We start from the raw sequence: 19,378 nt of genomic DNA, 5'->3' as shown, positions 1-19,378 counted from the left end.
CCAGGCATTCCTCTTGAACATCTCTGTCTGCTGTCCTATCCCCATGGGCACAGCCCTGTCCTGCCTGGTGGTTCCCCAGCCACAAGCCTGATTTTTTTTTTTCAATTCTGCATTGCCCATCTGTTCTTCCTACAGCTGCCCAAGTGATCTTCCTGAAACTTAAATCGGATCTCATTTCCCCCTGTTTCAAACCTGCAGAAACATATGGTGGGCCCCACAGTCCTCGGGAGATAGTCCCAATCCTTGGCTTGGTGTTTGAACATCCTCACTCCTCCCTACCTCACCCCACCCCATCCCAGCCCATGATCTGTCTCCTACCTTCTGCTCCAACCTCACTTTGCTCCCCTGCTTATGTTGCAGCAGTTCTCAAAATGCAGTTTTCTCATACTTCTGATCCTTCCCTGGGCAGCTTCCTCTGCCCAGGGGTCCCTGTCTCTCTACTAACATGACAAATTCCTATTCTTCCAGCACCCAGCTCGAACAGCTCATTTTCCCAAAAGCTTCTTGTCCATCCACCAAGCATACTTCACCACCCTCCTTGTTTTCCCACATCCTTCCTTCACAGAACCTTCCATCCTCTGTTTCACAGGCACACCTTTACGTGGTTCTCTCTCCTGATAAATGGTGAGCCCCTGAAGGGTCTTTCTTTCAGTCATGCATGCATAAAGTCCTTGAATGTCTATTGTCTTGGCCACTGTGTTAGAGGCTGTAAATTTGTGGATCAACAAGACAGACCTGGTCCTTGTTTTCATGGAGTGTGCAGTCTCTAGATTAGGAAGTGAGATGGGGATAATGCATACTCCACAAAGGCTGTGACCAGAAACGAGGTCATATAAGCAGTGGGTCTGGCTTATAGCAGTGGATTGATAAATGTTAGCCCCCTCCCAACCCCATCCCACCCCTGCCTCCTACCCCCTGCTCTGGCTTACCCTAGTTTGAAGATCATTACCTCCCTCCTCAATCCCCAAAACTCCTAGATGCCATACCTATGAAGGCAGGGAAAGAAGAGGCTCTCCAGCTGAGGTCTCTGTGCACTCAGCCCATAGGCAGGTGGAGGAGAAGGAATCCACAAGGCCAAGATTTGCTCAAGGCTGTGACTTCTCCCCTCCTTAACTGTCATAGCCTTCCTCATGCAAGACAAGATAGTCAGACACCAGACAGGACCCCAACACACTCCGGAGTGTGTTCTGATTATGTGTTTCTCCTGTCTGGCTCAGAACCCACCCACCCAGTACCAGATACATCCTACTCAGCAGGGGTATCCTTCAACCTCCCAAACCACTCTTTCTCAGCAGAATCTCAGCCTATTTTCCTGCCCATCTCTGACTCTTTGGGCATCCCTGTTAGAACGATCTTTGCCCCTGCCATCTGGCCAGTTCTTGGATCACTCTAGAAAAGCCCCATCCAGAGGATGGATCCTCTGTTTACAGTGCCCACGTTAGATGCTCATAGGTGGAATCCTCTCCCCTTCCATCTCAAAGCCCTCCCCTTCCATTACATGGGAGGGATGAGGGATCCCCACTGGAAATCAGGCATTGCTGATAATATCAGACTAGGAAACTGAGGCCTGGAGAGCGCATCAATAGGCCTGAGTCACAAAGGCACACCAGTCAGGCCAGCCCAGAACTCAGAATTCTTTCCACTGCCTCACTGACCTCTCACCTTCCCAACTGGCGGAAACTCAGGACCCTCTGCCCTTCAGCAGAGCTGTGAACCTCAGAGAAGACACAGATTTACCCTAAGGGTCACCCTGGCCTGGGCATGCTTGGTTTTCTGTTTCAAAGCCCATTCCCATCTGGCTCCAATTTGGGAAGCACCAGGCCTGGAGGCACCCCTCCTCCTCCTCAGAGAGCAGGAAGTCCTCCCTAACCTTTTCTGGCCTCTCCTGGATGCCTAAGTCCAGTGAGTATTCTCCTGTTTACCCAGGTGATCCTGTGCCAGTTCAATCAGCCAGCGATCCCTGGACAGCCCCTGTGCGCTTGGCCCTCCAGGCCTGAGGACACCACGGGAGGGGGACAGCAGTGACACTCCCCTGTTCTACCCCAGAGGGAAGAGACAGTGCTGGGTGTCAGCGAGGGGAAGCCAGTGTCCGGGGCAGCTCACACCTTCCTGCTCCCTTCTCAGGGCAGGGACACCGTATGACTTCAATTTGCTTACTGTGGTTCTCCAGCCTGATTGGCACAGCATTACTTCAGGATGCTTTTTAAAAATATGGAGCCCCCAGTTCTACTTCGCAGATTCTGTTAGGTCAGAGATAAGGCCCAGAAATCTGTTTCAAAGCTCCCTGGTGACTCGGATGGAGTTGGGCCAAAGGCAGATGCGGTGAGGGTTTGGGAGGAGGGGAGGCAGGCCTTCGGGGCTGAGACACTCAGAGAGAATGAAAGCCTCAGCCCTCCCCCTGCGTCCGCTGAGCCCAGAGCAGAGAGGCATGGGGCCTTGTCAGCTTCAGAGCTCAGCCCAAGTCCATGTTTACTCCAGTCAGCCGGAAAAGTGAACAGAGGCAGACAGACCAGACTCCAAACTGACCCTGCCGCCAGCAAAATCAGGCTCTCCTCAGCCTTGACTCCCCTGCTATTGACACTAGAGACAGGTTACTCCCCACACCCCCCATCTGCACACAGCACCCATTGAGCAACTCTCTGGCCTGGACCCAGGCCAAGCCCAGACTCATCAGTCCACAGTCCCAAGGTCAAAGAAGGCGGGCTGTCCGGGGACAAGAGGACTATGAGCTCTGATGCCCCCACCCCACCCCACCCTCACTGCCTGGTGGGGAGGGCTTTGTGCCTCTCACCGCAGTGCCCCCCAGCCCCAGAGCAGCTGCCCAGCACACACCTCCCCGCCCCCGCCACGGGAACCCCCACTCCCACTGCCATAACTGCCTAGACTGGCTGAGATGAGAGGCCAGCAGGTTACCTCCTCTGCTGGACTCAGCCTTTCCCAGAGTCTTCACCCATCTGTCTGGATCTCTATACTCAAACCACATCTGCCAGGCCAATAGCCCTTCCTCTGCTCTTCACCCCTCATCCAGGGGTGCCACCCACACCGGGCACCCTGGCCCATGGCAGCCATCTGGGTGAAAGGGGTAAGATGACCTGGGAAGACAGCTGCTACCCTAGGTCTCTACAGACCCTCATACACTTGACCCCAGATCTCAGTGCCCGCCCCAGCTGCCCCAGGGCAAGGATCTCTCAATGCCCTGGGGGTCAAAAAACGCAGCTGCAGCTTGCCCTTTCTTGCCCCCACACATGCTTTAGGCCCCAAGCAGAAATGTATTGGTACGTCTTTAGGCGCTCTGGCTGCAGGCCTGTGGGGGTTGGGGGGGCGACACTGAGACAGTGAGACCCTCCCCTTTGACCCCTCTCTGCAATCCCCCAGTCTCTGCAGCCTCTTCTGTGGTCCCACTCTCTGCTTGACCTAGTTCTCCCTCAACGGGCATTCTAGCCCTGAGTTCCCTGGTTCTGCACAATCCAGTCTCTCACTGATTCCCCTCAACAGACCATTTTCCCCCAGGCTGGGGCTCCTTCAGATCCCCCATCAGGGCAGGGGACAGGGAGCAGGGGAAGGCTCCCCGAGGTCTCCTCACAGGGTTCTCTGCTATTCTGACTTCCCACCCCCACTGCACACTTGGCCATAATTTTCTGATCCACTGAGAACTGATGACCACCTTCCAGCTCCCCATCCCCCTTCCAGCAAAAACTGGCCATTTCCAGTCAGGCCAGAGACCAGAGTCCACCCCCAAAGCCCTCCTCTGGATGAAAGGAGACCGCCAGTCAGCCGCAGCGTAAGTGTTGCTCAAGTCCAACTAGGTTGAAACTTCCTAGGGTCCCCTCCCTCTCCCCGCTTTGGCCTGTCACAGCTGCTGGCTAAGTAGGAGTGGGGCTGGATCCATTGATCTGAAATTTGCCACCCCCCATCCACCACCCGATCTCCGAGTCAGCAAAAGACTAGCCCCTGGCCTCTGCGCAGTTCTGTGACCCCAGAAGTGGTGGGTTAGAAAGGAGGAGGAAGAAAGAAAGCAGGCAAGGCGCAGGTTCCTGGAAGGCGTCTTTAATCAGAATTTGGTAGTACACAAGCTCTCCGGATTGTCTGCATTAACATACAGGGACTTTAAAAGGCACAAGATCCCTTGCACAGCGACGCCTGACGGCGGGGCGCCCCCCACCCCCGCCCTGCGTGGCCGTGTGCGCGGGGGTGCAGAATCCGCGTCCTACCCCCTCCCCCCCACCCCGGCGGCGCCGCGCGTGTGCGTGTCGGTTTCAAGTGTTGGATTTGTACAGTACTCGCAGTCTAGGGGCAGGGGCTCAGTGCATGCTCTCCTACCTGGGCCCTGCGGGGGGGGCCCCCTGACGCCACTCTGTACACTGAGGACACACCCCGGAGAGAGAGAAAGAAAAAAAAAGCGTCCCATCTTCGCGCGCGTGTGGTTTTGAAGTTTTTCGTGCATGCTTATGGCTGGCCAGGGTCGGGAAATAGTGCAAGCTTATAATACAGTATTATTGCAGTACAAAATGGGGGGCGGGGAGTTATGATGGGATGGGGAGGCCCAGGAATAAACAGGCTGGGATTCGGGACCTCCAGGAGGATCCTCTCACCAACCCCCTTCCCATCCCTGCCTCCCAACGCTGGGAAGGGGCTCCTCGGGCCCCTGGAGGGAAAAGGCTGCGCTGGGCCCTCGGGCGAGCTTCCCCCATCCCACCAGACAAACCTCCCAGCGGGGCAGGGGCCAGCCCTCTCCTCGTTCAATACTGACAGCCACAAGAGCCCGGAACCCCACTCCTCTCCCACCAAAGCCCCTCCAAGTGGCTGGGGGTGGGGGTGGGGAAGGAGTCGACGGAGCAAGTGCAAAGGAAGCAGATGTTGGTCCCTGAGTTTTATTTGCGGGGATGGGAAGAGAGAAGAGCTGGAAGTGGGGGCATGTTTGGGGACCCCCAGGGCCCTCTGTGGTGTAAGTTGGGTGGGGAAGGAGACACGGAGGCTGGGGCTGGGGCCAAAAGGGGGTTGTTGGGTGGCTCTGAGAGACCTAGGCTCAAAGCTTGGCTCCCCCTCAACTCTGGGCTCTTTGGCATCCAATTGCAAGGCCAATTTATTTGGGGCAGGGAGGGGAAGGGGCAGCCCTGTAGGCGGTGAGGTAACAGGAATCCGGTGTGGGCGACCCGGGCTCTTGAAGCCCGGGAATTGGCCAGCTCCCTCTCCCAGCCCGAGTCAGCACCCTGCCCTGGAGCCCGGAGGGGCGAGCCTTCACACCCGCCCCGGGCCGGGGACCCGGCGGCCCGGAGCCGGCGGAGGGGAGCCAACTCGGCCTTAGCGCGGGGCGGGGCGGGAGGCGCGGGGCGGGGCGGGAGGCGCGGGCGGCTAGGGGGCGAGAACCCGGGGAGGACTTCAGCAGCAGGCAGCTCGGCGCGGGCGGGGAGCACAGGCTGCCGCCCGGGCGCGCCCGGAGCGGCGTCGCTCGAGCTGGGGGGCTCGGAGGCCGGGCGGTCGCTGCGGAGCAGCTAGTTAAAAAGACTGGAACGTACATTCGTGGTGCAACGGCCGCGGGGGCGGGACAGAAGGGAGTGTCGGGGATGGGGGTCCCAATACAGTGATAAACCTGCCAGAGGGGCCCGGAAACACGATCCTCGTGCTCTCCTGGGCCGGGCCGCTAGTTTGCTGTCCGGAGAGTGCATGAAGTGTGCGCGCAGCTACGGGTGTGTGTGTGTGTGTGTGTGTGTGTGTGTGTGTAGCAGACAGAGAGCCTGTTAGTAGTGGCAAGGTGAACCCCAGACCCCGCACCCCCACAGCTTTTGCGGGTAAAAGGGAGGGTAGGTGGTGGGACGCACGGCGGAACCAAGTGGAAGCGGAGGTCTCGAAAGGTTTCCATAGTCCTTTGGGCTTCATTGCCCCTCCTCCCCACGGCTTCTCAACTCTTCACTTGAGGGCTGGGGTTGCTGTTCAGGCCCAGGGGCTCCCTAAACTGGGAAGCCCACTGGGTGGTGTGGGAAACCATTGGGGATATTTGAGGGTTGTGGTCCTCAGGCTAGGAGCCTCTCCCTTAGGGAGAAGGATGCTTTAAAATTTTCAGAGGCTGACCCCACCAGTCCTGGGGGCACCTCTGTCCCTTAGGAATAATGCAAACTTTGGGGACGTGCCCCCCAACTTAAGGAGAGTGATCTGCCACGCTCCTTGTTACCAAGGACTGCCCATGGGGGTGGGCTGATTCCTGCCCTACGGGGTGGAATCCAGTGGAGTTTGGGGGTGGGGTGGGGTGGTGTTCAGGCTTTCCTTAGAGGTCTATGCCTCCATCCTCAGATACCAAATCAACCCAAGGACAGCAGGGGATATGGCGTTCTCTATGCTTCCATAGCCAGTGACCCCCAGAGCCTCCCTATGCATGGTCCTCTCCTCTGATCAACCAATGTAGACACACTGCCACAGCTCCTCTGCTCACCCAGTGGCCCAGGCGTCCCAACCACTGCTTGGGCAGACAAAACCACCCCTCCCCAGAAAAGGGGACCTAAACAGGGCAGAGGAGAAATAGCAAAGGAGGGTCCTGGGACTCCCCACAAAGAGGAACACAGCTTTTCCTGGGATTGAAGGGGCCTGTCCCTCCTGGCTGGGGGAGCAAGGGTTAATGTACCAGCATGGCTCAGAGATTCCACCATTCCTCCTTATGCTGGGCAGGGCCATTCCTTTTTTCCCCACAACTGGAATTGCAAAGGAGATGGCTGGGATTGGGATGCTAGAGGCTGTGGTGAGTGTTGACTGGTTATTGCTGTGACCCAAGCTGCCTTAAGTGGGTGGGGTTTGTATTCACTACTGAGAATTTACTGGTGCACTTTTCACTGACCTAGGATCCTGTCCTACAGAGAAAATACTGATCCTTTGAGAAGGACCCCACTTAACATGAACAAACCTACGGGCCCACACACACACTTAGGCAAACACACCATGAGCTCACTGACATGTACACACAGCACACACCACACATCCCCACTGGTCATGAGCTGACTGTTCTTAAGAAGCCCACCCAGTTTGTGTTCCTGGGGAAGAACACTGTCCCCATTTGAGTGCTTACTGCTTTGGATAGATGGGGGTAGGGGGATCCTCAGGCTTAGACAGTTTGCTCAGAGAGGTTGCAAACTGAGTTCAGGGTCTCTGCTTGTAAACCAGTTTTGTTCAGTTCACACAGTGATTTTTCTTTAAAAAGTTGTTTTTTAAAAAATTAGATGCCAATATTTAAAAATAGTGAGATTTCATGTTAAAGGTAGAAGATACTTGCAACAGTTGGTTGAGCTGAGGATGGTGGGGGGTCCTGTTTACCACAGTCCCCACAAGTGCCCTCTCCCTGATACAGCTTGGCTCCTATTGACATGAGTTGAGATGGGTTGCTGACACTCATCTCAAATCTCATGGTCAGTGGTATGGGTGCCAGTATCTGCCCTGCCTGTGAGCCTGAACCCAGGGACCCCACCGATACCACTGAGGACAGGGTTTGGAGCACCTGCTTTCTCACTGGAACTCTTGCTCCACCCACCTAATCCCCAGAGCTGCTATGGGCATGCTCGGGGCCATGTGGGACTGAAAGGTTGGGGGTCTCTGGAGAGACAGGGTCCAGACATTTCAACCAACCCCAGAACTCTGGAGTGACCACCCATCCACCCCCAACTCCATCCCATGCCCTGGTGGGATGGAGAAGGAAGGAGAGTCTGATTCATAGATAACTTCCTTCTTCCTCAATAGAGCAAGGAGGGGCCAACCAGTAAGGACAGTAAATAATAAACGGACCAATACACAGATTGAAACGCTTTAAAGCTCCTATCAAACAAGTCCTCAAGCCCTCAGTTAGTCGGCATTGGCAGGGGTTTTTAATATGCTTTTGTAAATTAGATATTCTGATTAATCCATTTAATGCAGATAATACTGGGATCTACTTCCTAGGCTATTATGAGGATTAAATGAGTTATTTTTGTAAAGTGCTTAGATCACTGCCTGGCACACGATAAGTTCTGTGTGCCAGTGACTGTTAAATAAAATAAATTAAACCCTTAAGAAAAAGAGCTTGACAACACTGCAGGCTCACAACTTCCCTACCCAGCCCAGGACCTAGAGACAGGCAACTGGACTCCAAACCACACAGGGATCTGCTGAGCTTCACATGAAATTGCTCCAACACATGTGGCTTCAAATAGCCTTAGATGTTCCAAAAGTCAGAGCTACCCTCAAAAGGTAATAATATCAAGACCACTTCCTGGTCTTAAGACCACTTCTGGTTAGCTCAGAGCTTTATGGCTTATAAGACAGTTTCTCCTCCACTACGGAGGGCATATAAAAAGATGTCCCGCAAAGGACAAAATGTTTTGAGTCACAATCTTTAAAGGACACACTCTTTCCCACAATAATCAGTTCTGGGGTGTGTGTTTGAAAATTCAGCTACTTTGGGAATGCTAAACAGGATTCCCCACCTCCAAAACCTTTGGAAACACTGAAGAAGTGAAAGTCACTCAGTTGTGTCCGACTCTTTGTGACCCCATGGACTGTACAGTCCATGGAATTCTCGAAGCCAAAATACTGGAGTGAGTAGCCTTTCCCTTCGCCAGGTCCCAACCCAGGGATCGAACCCAGGTCTCCTGCATTGCAGGCAGATTCTTTACCAGCTGAGCCACCAGGGAAGCCCTAATACGTGTCTGATGCTAAATCAAGGCTGAAGCTAGTGCCGTCATCTTTGATAGGTCACAAGGCACTTTGGGATCTTAGAGTACCTCAGGGTTCTGATCACGGTGTGGGAGCTGTGCTCAGGGTCAGGTAGTAGAACCCTCTGGAAGGAAATGCCGGATAACAGAGGGCTTGGTTTCATCTAGTCCCAGATAGCAGGGGCCCTGCCCCCACTGCTGCTGATTGTGGAGTGGCTGGTGGACAGACTCCCCTTCATTCCAGCCCCTGCTGCTCGCCTGCCAGAAAGGATGGAAAGAGGGCCAGAGGAGAGCGGGGAGGGAGGCAGGAAGTGCCAGAAGGCGGGGAGTGGGGCTACTGGCCATCCCACCCCCCGACTTTGTGCTTGATTTTTCTCTCTTTTCTTGAAGGGTCTACCCTGACCCCTCCTCTGCCTTCTGCCATCACAGGGTGCAGAGCCACCCAAAACAGCCCAGAGGTCAACAGAGTCTTGGACCTGGGGAGGTTCAAAAATGAGCAGTCAGGATGGAGGTGGGTCCCAGTTTGGCTTTCATTCCCAAATGGGGAGGGTGCTTTTGGCCCAGCTCTCCTCAAGCTATCCTTTTGGAGAAAGGAGTGAGGTGAGTATGGGCTTAGCTCACATGGATGAGCGACCTATGCGAACAGTTTGGCTCAGGGCACTGTTCACTGACTGTGACACCCCAGGTTGAGGCAGGGCCCTTGAGGCCTCTGCTGGGACCACAGACAGGAGAGAAGGGAGATGAGCTGGGAGGGAAGGTGAAGAAGGAGGGAGAAAGAGGAGCCAGGATGATAGTAGGTACATAGGAAACTACCAAGGATTACACAAACATCTTTCTGATTCCCTAAGAGACACACACACTCACACTCATACACACCCACCCACACAGAACTGCAGCACTGGGCAACTTCAGTGGGTGCCATTTACATCAGGGTCTATGTAACTGGCATTCCCTAGAATTGTGCAGTGCACAGCCTGAGCATCTATCCATGGCAACCCTGCCACATGCACACATTCTCATACGTAACCACACTCATACTCACAGGTGTACCAGCACACAAGCACACACACAGAGGTACTGCAATAAACATTCTGCGGCCCTCAGGCCTCCTCCTTCCTGTACTGGTACTGCCCTTCCTGGAGCCATCTTCACCAGCGCCCCATTCCCCAGGGGAACAGAGGTGCTGGATGACATGAGCAGGAATGAAGACAGGACCTTGGGGTCCCTGCAGTGGCAGGTTGGGTGCTGAGAAACAGGCAGAAAGAGCAGTCCAGCATCCTGGTCCCCCTCCCGTCTCCTGGTTCCCCTCTGATCAGCCTACCAGGTGTTCTGTCTTCACCAATGCCCCTGGGGACCAAAAAGCTTGGCTGAGCACCCACTGGAAGGAGTCACCCTCTAAGAGGGGCAGTGGTGGGACTGCTGCTGTCTGGGATTTTCCCTGAGCTCACAGGTCTCACCTCATCCTTAACAACCACCCTCTGCCACTGCTACTAGGCAGGGTCCATCACCCTGAGGCCCCAGCTCGCTTTGAGGGGCAGACCCCAGACCCCTCCCCGTGCATCCCTCCCCAGCTCCTAAGGAGCTGGGCCAGGCAACATATGCCCCGGGAGAGGGGCAGCCTACAGTGGGCTGAGCTCTAGGACTCCTGGGTTGAGATGCAGGAGGGCAGGGCACTGTCCTCTGTGACCATGGCCTGGGAAGGGCTCACTGGGTCACAGGGCCACTTCCTCCCACGTCACTGAGTACAGAGGCACTTTCCCACCAAACCCCAAAGCTGGCTGGCCAGGCCCCTATCTCATACACAGGGCCACACACCTCGCCCTGCCCAGGGAGACAGACACACAGCACACCAAAAGGGACCATCTCTTGGCACCCACTCCCCAAGGGTGGACCATGCCCAGCCATGCCAAGAGATCACAGATTAAACAGAATAAGCGCCGTCCCAAACTAACTCTGACCCAGTACACCTCTCCCTGACACCTTGGTTTCCACCGGACTCTGGACCCACTGGTGGCTCCAGCCCAGGGCCCCTGTACTGTCCCAGAAACTGCACCAACAGCCCCACCCCTCCCTGCACCATTTGGCTGGCACCAAGCAGAGGGAGTCGATGGAGGGGGTGAGGGGTGGGGGGTTACAGTACCTTGGGCCAACGTTATAGGGGCTGTATTGCATGACAGGGAGGGTCGGGGTGTATGAGTGTGTGATTATTGCGTCCTGGGAAGGAACCACGGTCTCTGCCTGCTCCCCACCCCCCCCACCTGCCCCCTCCAGGAGGGGGGGGGCCCAGCCTAGGTCTTGTGGGTGAAGCGGGCCCACACCTGCTGCAGCTGTGACCGCGAGATGCGGAGCACCGAGGGCACGAGTCTGTGGTTGCCGGCGGCCAGGGGCGCGTGGCGCCGGTGGGGCGCCCGCACGGGGCTGCTCTCCGCCGAGCGGCTGCGCTGAATGAGGGAACCGGAGGAGCCGCCGCCGCCAGGGTGCGGGTAATGCTCGGTCTCCAGCGTGGAGGAGGAGAACACGGAGGACGCCAGTCGTCGCAGGGGGCTGTACCGCGGGAGGGAGTGCCCCGAGAGTCTGTCCTCCTCCAACTGAAAGAGACCAAAAGAGTGGAGGGAAAAGACGTGTCAGGCACAGACTCGATCGACAGCTCCCTCTCGGGGGCCACCCACCGCTGACAGCCCCCGCGGCGCCGGCGTCACGGGCAGGTGGGCAGGGTCCGGACCCCCCCAGTCTGCCTCACCACCTAGGCTCCGGCCTCCAACGCCCTTCCCCGCCTCCTCCTCACACTCACCTTCTCCAGGAAGCCTTCCTGGCTTAGCTCTAGATAGCTTGGAGTTCCCTCTGGGCTGGGGAATCCTGCCCCCTCCCCCTAGAAAGCCGCTCTAAAATGTACTGGTATCTGTGCAGCATCCGTCTCCCCAGCTGGACTCTGTGCCCTTCATGAGGTCCAGAGAACACCAGCTGAGTGCCCTCTGCGATGACAGCCCTGCCCCCATGCTCAGGGTCTCAGTGACGAGGTGGCAGAAGGGAAGGACTCTGAAGTCCGACTACACGTTTGAATTCCAACTCCACCACTTAATACCTGGGTGACCTCAAGCAAGTTACTTTACTTCTTCATGCCTCAGCTTTCTCATCTGTAAAATGGGGGTAACTACGGTTTCCTAAGACTCTTCTTATGAGGATCGGGTGTTATAATATGAAAAGCCCTTAGAATAGTGCTGGCCATGGTGTAAATGCTGTGTCATGTGAGTTGTTTATCACTCTCAAGAACGAAGAAAGAGTTTAGAGGATTGGGGGGTGGAGGAGCCAGTTGAAGTCATTTCTCCCAGGCAGCTCTTCCCGGTCTAACGTTGAGAGACATGGAAGGGCTTGGCCGCCTTACCGGGCCACCCATGCCCTGCTGCTGTCGTGCCCTCAGAGGAAAAAGAGAAAATGGGCTCCGTGTCCCAGGCATACGGGGACAGGAACCGATGACTTGGCTGTCATCAGACCTTGCCCATCCTGACCCCAAGCTCTTCCTGGGACCGAGGCCAGTTTACATAGCTTTAGGTGGCACCGTGAGGACTGGCTGGGCCAGCTGCCAAAGGGCTGAGAAGGAGGGCGCCCCTGCAGCCACTGAATGGGGTGCCCAGGGGCCTGGCACGGAGGGGGAGAAAGAATATTCTGAAGGCTCGTCTTACGCTCACTGCCCCCACCACGTTTTCCCCTCCTGCTTCCTCGTGGCCAAGTCTAGGATCCTTCTGAGTTAGTCCGGTCTACACTGAGGGTTAGGTGTCCACGGCCCACGTGGGGATACCAAGGGCCAGCAGTACCCACCGCTGCTCACACCCTTCTCAAAGCACAAGTCGGGGGGCTCCAGTTCAGCACCTCAGGCAGAGTTTGGTCAGCTGCCAAAGGGACTTAGTTCCAGCACATCCTGCCCTTTCAGGCCAGGCACCACTTGTGGCCACCTCCCTGTCCTCTGTGCCCAACTGAAGTGTCACACCTGTGAAGCCAGCCCAGCTTTCCTGGCAGGCTGGCTCCATTCCGAGCAGACAAGAGTCCACCATTATCTCCCTGTGGCCCTTGAGTGTAAACACCGCCTCCACCTTTGCATCCTCACCCTACCCCCTTGCCTGTGAGCCTGATTCATCTTTGTCCCCCAGCCCCTTGCACACGTGGCAGGGAGATGCTCTAGGGGCTGCCAAACAAATGTCCATGTCCTCAGGAAATGTTGACCCACTGGGTTATCAGTCAGAGACAACTGGTGAAGGAAGGTAAACATCCCTCCCCTAGATCCCACACTCTCTCCACTGCCCTCCCCTCTGGCCTAGCTTTCCCGGCCGCTTCTGATTTGCACGGTGAATTCCAGAGAGGAGAAATCGAGGTGTGTGTAAGAAAAAAAAATTTCAAGTGTCATGGTACGCACGCCAAAGAACAACAGCTGCTCTAAGACTGCCTGGTTCCACATTTTCCTTGTCCTTACTCCCCACAGGGGTAGGTGGCAGACGTGCAAGTGTTCCTGTCTTTAAAGATTGCTTTTAGGAGGAAGTTCACATATCAGACCCCAAGCAGACGGAGCTGGGACTCAGAGGGGCTTCCTTGCACAAAGGTGGTAGGGTGGGATCCCTACAGGGACTTCCTGCCTGACCTGAGCCACTTAGTCTAGTTATGTTACAGGATGCGGGGAGTTCCACAAACTGTGATTCCATGTGCAGTCAGGTGTGGAGCCCTCACCCAGGCTCAACACTCTTTCCAGACCAAAAGAAGGAAAAAAATATGCCAGTCCATTCCTCCCTCTTCCCCTGCCCTCAGTGAAGGAAGGGCTAGGATTAACCCTGCTGCACTGAAACGCTGGACAAAACATGTCCTGTCCCATGTGCCCACACCCAGACACACGCAGAGATACCACCACACACACCGACATGCCCACAGGCACACCTACTGCCATGGCCCAGCCAGCAGGCGCACACGAGTGCACACGCAACAGAAACACACCCACACACCACAAAGGCTGCTTTGACCCTGCAGAAGCCATCTGCTGTCTCTGGTCTGTTTGCTCCTCTCTCTCTTTTTTTTATTTTTGTCCCGTGGCTTGTGGGCTCTTAGTTCCGCAACCAGAGACAGAACCTGCGCCCCCTGCAGTGGGAGCACAGAATCTTAACCACTAGACCACCTGGGAAGGCCCCGATTCAGCCTTGTCTTTTTTTTTTTTTTGTCTGTACTGCATGGCTTATGGGATCTTAGTTCCCGGACCAGGGATCGAACTTACATCCTTGGCAGTGAACATGCCTAACCACTGGACCGCCAGGGAACTCTTAAACACACAGCCTTTAGACTGTGTGGCTCTGAACACAGGCCTGGAGCCAGCTGCCTGGATTCAAATCCTGCTTCTACCCCTTAGCGGCTGGTGACCCTGGGCTACACACTTAGCTCCTCTGAGGAGCCTCAGCTTCCTCACTCTGTCAACAGGGGTGGCCTCTGCACTGTGTTGCTGTGAGGGTTATGTGGGAAGAATACAGAAGTTCAGGAGCAGCGCCGCCGTTTATTCTCATTAGAACCATCACTGAGGCGACTACTCTGCCAGCTGAGACACTGTAGACGTCCGGGGTTCCCCACACACCACATGCTCTACAGACACTCTGAAAGTGCACCCACATGTGTGTACACGGACACACTCACACACCACTGCACACTCTTGGGTAAGCTGACACAGAAAAGCACACATGTGGCTGTAGAATGCTGCCCAAGCTCGCTTCTGTGCACTGTGGGGAAACCAAGGCCCACACAACCTAACACCCCGCCCAGACTCGCACGACCCCATTGCTCGCTGAGACAAGCAGTGCCCATCCTTGTCACCAGCAGGACCTGAGCCCAAGACTGACCTTAACAGCAGGCCTGCGTGCAGATGCAGGCCTCAGATCTCACCCCCTTGGCTGGAATTCCCCAAAGTGAGGCTGACTCCTAGCCAGGGGGGCATCTGAAGGTGAAAAAACCTCCCAGGTGGCTCAGCTGCACAACTCTGCGACCCCACTGGCCTACAGTCATCAGGAAGTGACTGGAAGGGCCTAGGTCCTGAACTCGGCCTCCTGACTTTAATTCTGGGCTTTCTCTCCACCCCACACACACCACCGCCATCTGTCTCCCTTCCTAGACTCTGCACCTCCCGAGGGCCCAGCCTGCCATGTGTCTGATCTCTAAGCCCTCTGGTCTCTGACACAGAGGCTCAGTAGGTGTGGAATAACGAGGTGATGAATGAATGGGAGGGGATCAGGGGAGCCCAGACGGATCCTGCTCCTCCTCCTGCTTACCCAGAGCTGGTTCTGATGGGAACAGAGCCTGGCTCAGCAACATAGCCATGCTGCCCAAACCCTGCCCTGGCTGAGCCTCCAACTCAGGCTGGCTAGGACCTCTCAGGGTGGGGGTTCATGGACCCCATTTTTTGAGCCTCCAGTTTTCCAGTGCCCAGGACAAGGCCAGGACGTACAGTCTCAGGATCTCAGGTTAGAGACTGTCTTTTCTACACACCGGGATGGGGCCTGAAGACAGTCCTGTCTGGAGTCGCCTCCTCTGGGGCACTGGAGTCTCCTGGCCAGGCCTCCTGATCCGAGCACTCAGTGGAACTGGCCCTGCACCTGGCATCTCCCAGAGCCTTCCACATGCAGGCCTCCACACGGGACAATTGAGTGTAATGCACACGGCCCCTGAGCCCTCCAGCATCACTTCCTTGGCTCTCCCCAGTCCTCTGAGGGGACATGGACCCCAGTCAGCACCCAGGGTGAGTAGTGGAGCCACTTCCTGAGTCAGAGGTCAGTCTCTGTACCACACAGAGAAACCCGAGCAGGCCAGGGGCCTTCTGCCTGTTTGGACACCCCATATTTGCCAAAAAAAACCCCAAAACGAGAATACCATGAGACACGCTGCGGCCCCTCTCTGCCCATCCAGTCTCGTCCCTTAGGCCTCCCACACGAGAAGGTGCCACAACAACCTGACCGGGTCCTCCCAGGGCTCCCAACATGCTGGCCCCTGTGCCCAGTTTAGGGTCCCCCCTGCCCTGGCTCCTTTCCTCCCCATCACTGTCCAACATCCTGGCTCTCAGAACTCACCCTCAGCACAGAGCCTGCTGTGACCACAGGACACCCCCCGCTGCCCTCGCCCCTCTTCAGCAAGCTCCTTCTCGACTCCGGGGAGCCTTCTGCCCAGGTGTTCCAGGCTCTCGCCCCTTTGTCTCATTCTTTTTCAAGGTGTGAATGTTTCCCAGCTCTGCCTTCACCCCGGGCTCTCCCCACTCCACATAGTCCTCTGGAGTGACACCACCCACTCCTGCGGACTACGAGATCCCCAAATCCATATCTCTCACTGAGATCTGTCTCCTGAACCTCAGTGCCTCCACAGTGGACATCCCCCAGGTACCATGAAGTCACTGCGCCCAAATCTGAGTTGATGCTCCCTTTAAAACCACTCAGTGACAGCACCGCGGCCCACCCAGAACGCCGGGTGTCAGCGGCGACTCCCTCAGTCCTCTCCCCAACACCCCCAGGCTCCATCCACCCTGCCCCACGTCCAGAGTTCCCACCCTGCTCCACGCCACCAGGGCGCTCTCCTGCTGGCGCCTGCTATGTGGCCTTCCTACTGATAGGTTTGTGCCCCTTCAACCCATTTTCCACACAGCAGCCAGAGGGATCCTTCAACAGTATCAATGCCATCACGTCGCACCCCTGCTTAAAAGCCTGCCATGCCATGCCGTGCTAAGTTGCTTCCATTGTGTTTGACTCTGTGCGACCCATGAACTGCAGCCCGCCAGGCTCCTCTGTCCTCAGTGGCTCACATAGCCTTCAGAATCCAGCACCAAGGCCAAGGCCCTCCTGGACTGGGCCCCGGGACCCAGCTCACAGCCTCGTCTGCTGCAACGAGCTGATCAGTGTTTCTGATTGCCACCTCCGGGCCTTTGCACACCCTGTCCCCATGCTCTGGGAGGTCTTTCTCCTGTTTTGTCACCTGGCTGACGCTGCCCCAAAGGCGAGACTTGACTCAGAAATGGGAGGGTGCTTCCTCTGGGAAGCCTTGCCAGCCCCCCACAATCATGCTTGCAGACCCTTAAACCTGCCTCCCTTCATCACGGCTGCAACCATTAGGTGCTAGCTGGCAGCCCCCAGGGAGCACACGGGAGCACTCTCAGCTGCATGCCAAGACTGTGGGTGTCAGGGATGGGGAGTGGGGTGCGAGCCCAGCCTTACCTGTCTCTGCGGGCCCGTGGGATCCGACTCTCTCCGTCGGGGGCGGGGTCCAGAATGCAGGGGCGAGTGGGAAGGGCTGCCGGGCGTGGGGGGCTGTGATGTCTCTGACCGGCCATCGGCCTGGCTCAGCTGGGGTGGCGGGGGCTGGGCGGGCGTCAGCCGCAGGTCTTCCTCGGCCAGCGTGTGCATGCCGCGTCCCCGGGGCCGGACGGCGGGCTCTGGCCCTGGCCGCCGCCACTCCTCAGACTCCTCGGGCAGCGGCCGCAGCTCCTCGGGCTCCTCGTCCGTGGTACCTGACGTGCTAGGTTCAGCCCCCGGGGGGAAGTCCTTCAGCTCCGTCTCCTTGTCAATGATGACCCACTCCTTGCTGTCAAAGTCCTCCTCCTCAGCCAGTGGCACCGAGCGGAAGGCATTGCTCAGGGCCTCCTGTTCCACAGACGCTGACACGTCCATGCGGCCACTGGCCTGCCGGTCGGCGTGGCCTGTGTCCACTGACAGCATCTGGGCCGGCTGTGAGGAGCAGGCTTGGCGCGAGGGTGAGCCAGGCAGATCCATCCGTGACCTGCAAAGCCACCCCACGTGGGGCTCAGTGCCTGGCCTCTCTGGATCCCCAAGGACCCCAAAGTGGAGCCCTCTGCCTGGGACCTCCTGACTCTGCCCTTAACCCAGCCTGGGCCAGGCTCAGACACCTCCTGGGTTGCCACCCTCCAACCTCAGTCCTTGCAAAGAGCTCATGCATTCATTCAACACACATTTTAGAATGCTTACTATGTTCCAAGAATCTGAACACTCAGCAAGTAAAATTCTTGGGCTCAAGGAACACTGTCCTCCAGACCACTCCCAGAAATTTGGATCTTCCTAAAGATAACTTGGTGCTTGCCCAATCAGGGCTTCCACCCCACCCAGGCTTGGCGCCCGATGTGCCCAAGACAGACACACCCACCTGACCCTCGAGTGTGCTGATGGTTTTCTGGCCTCTTCTACCATCACCCTTCAGGCCTACCTGGCTGGTTTCACCACCTCCAATAAACTCCAGTGACCACCCCCCCACCAGCCCAGGACAAAGTCAGCATGCCTTAGTCTGGCATTTAAGGCCTCTGGCAGCCAGACAGAGGCTCTGTTTCCCAGTTCCTCTAGCCAGACCCATCTCAAAGTCACTTGCTTCTTCCTAAATTTTTCACACCTCTGTGCCTTTATAAATGCGGCTCCCCCTAACAGCCTGCCGTTCCACCCTGTGCTGTCCCCCCCAGCTTGGTATCACCTCCGATAGGGAGCTGTTCCCTCCTGCATTGATGGGGGCTAGTTTGCCCTCCCAGGGCTGCCTGTGTCCCCTCAGGTCACAGCATGTGTGTGTTTATGAGTCTGCCGCCCCAGGAGGCGATGAGTTCTGCCAGGCGGGGGCTGGGTCCCCTCTGGCATTTGCCTCTGGGGACACTGATTCTACCTGGGGACAGCTCTTTCGTTGTTATCTTAACCTGTGCTGTGAATCTCACGTGGCTTGCTGAGGTTCTCAACTGGGGTTTACTGGCCCCAAGGTGAGGATGTTCCTCAGGAATGCTACACAAGGAAGAACTGTCCTCTCTCACATTCCAGGGTGCCCTGCTGAGATTCGCAGAGAACTCACTCACACTCAGGCTGTGGGCAGGGGGCTGACTGCCACCCTCCCCCCAGCATCGAGCCTGAGAGGGGAGTGGCACAGACCAAAGCCTCCTGTTGGCCTTTCTCAGCATCCTCCCACCCTGGCCTGTGTGGGTCCTGCCAACAGTAATCTGCACAGCATTTTTATCGATTTGTTCATAAACTTGAAAAAAAAACAAAGGAAGGTCACCGGTTCTTACAATCACACTCCCTTTCAAGTGGCTGACGTCACTTGCTTTCCCAAGAGCATGGCTTGTTTTGATGGACATGAAGGAGAGAGGGGACCAGAGGGGGAGAGAAGCTGAAGGTGGAGTAGGGTGGGGGACTGAAGAAAGCAGGGAGGGGGCACACCCTGATCCCATTTGCATCACACACTCTCCTGCTCCCATGAGCCCCAGAGCCCCCCACACCCTCTGCCCTGCTTGAGGTCCTGACCCTTCCCTTTCAGAAAATCTCCCCTTGACCCTCTCCTCTCATGAAACAAGGGTTCACTCTGGGCCAGACCAAGGTGCTCCCCAGGACTGTCTTTGCTCAGGGCATCCCCCACCTCCCTCCTCCACTCATCTCCCTTCCAAAGTGCCCTTCCTCACTCCTCCCTGTTTCCTGAACCCTCTGGGTGACTGCGAGGAAAATGTGCTCTTCTGTCCTGGGGATTCAACCTGTGAGAGTGTCAGTGTGGTGAGTGTCTGTGGATACGAGTGTGTGTGTGAGGGCTGATGGCTCCCTCAGGACAGGGCCTGCGTCCCTCTGTCCTGGGGTCACCAGAGGGATTGGCACAGGGCTGCCCTGTCTAGAGCACACCAGAGGGGCACAGTGCCTGTCCCAGAGGTGGAGCGCAGTTTGGAGCAGAATCCA

The 19,378-nt window shown here is 56.6% G+C and overlaps 1 protein-coding gene across 1 annotated transcript in view; it reads right to left on the bottom strand.

Moving 5' to 3' along the window:
- The window catches only part of TTBK1 (tau tubulin kinase 1), a 38,395-nt gene that overhangs the window by 3,624 nt on the left and 15,393 nt on the right, over positions 1 to 19,378 (bottom strand). The window contains exons 13-14 of the mRNA XM_088831128.1: positions 16,886 to 17,447; positions 10,988 to 11,257 (exon numbers count right to left, since the gene is read on the bottom strand). Coding sequence (XP_088687254.1) covers positions 10,988 to 11,257; positions 16,886 to 17,447 — 832 coding nt within the window. The remainder of the gene's footprint in view (positions 1 to 10,987; positions 11,258 to 16,885; positions 17,448 to 19,378) is intronic.

The sequence above is a fragment of the Moschus berezovskii genome, chromosome 23, assembly GCF_049115385.1.
Source record: "Moschus berezovskii isolate FMDL1 chromosome 23, NW_MosBer_1.0, whole genome shotgun sequence".
Taxonomy (NCBI): domain Eukaryota; kingdom Metazoa; phylum Chordata; class Mammalia; order Artiodactyla; family Moschidae; genus Moschus; species Moschus berezovskii.
This window is presented reverse-complemented; position numbering and strand designations above follow the sequence as displayed.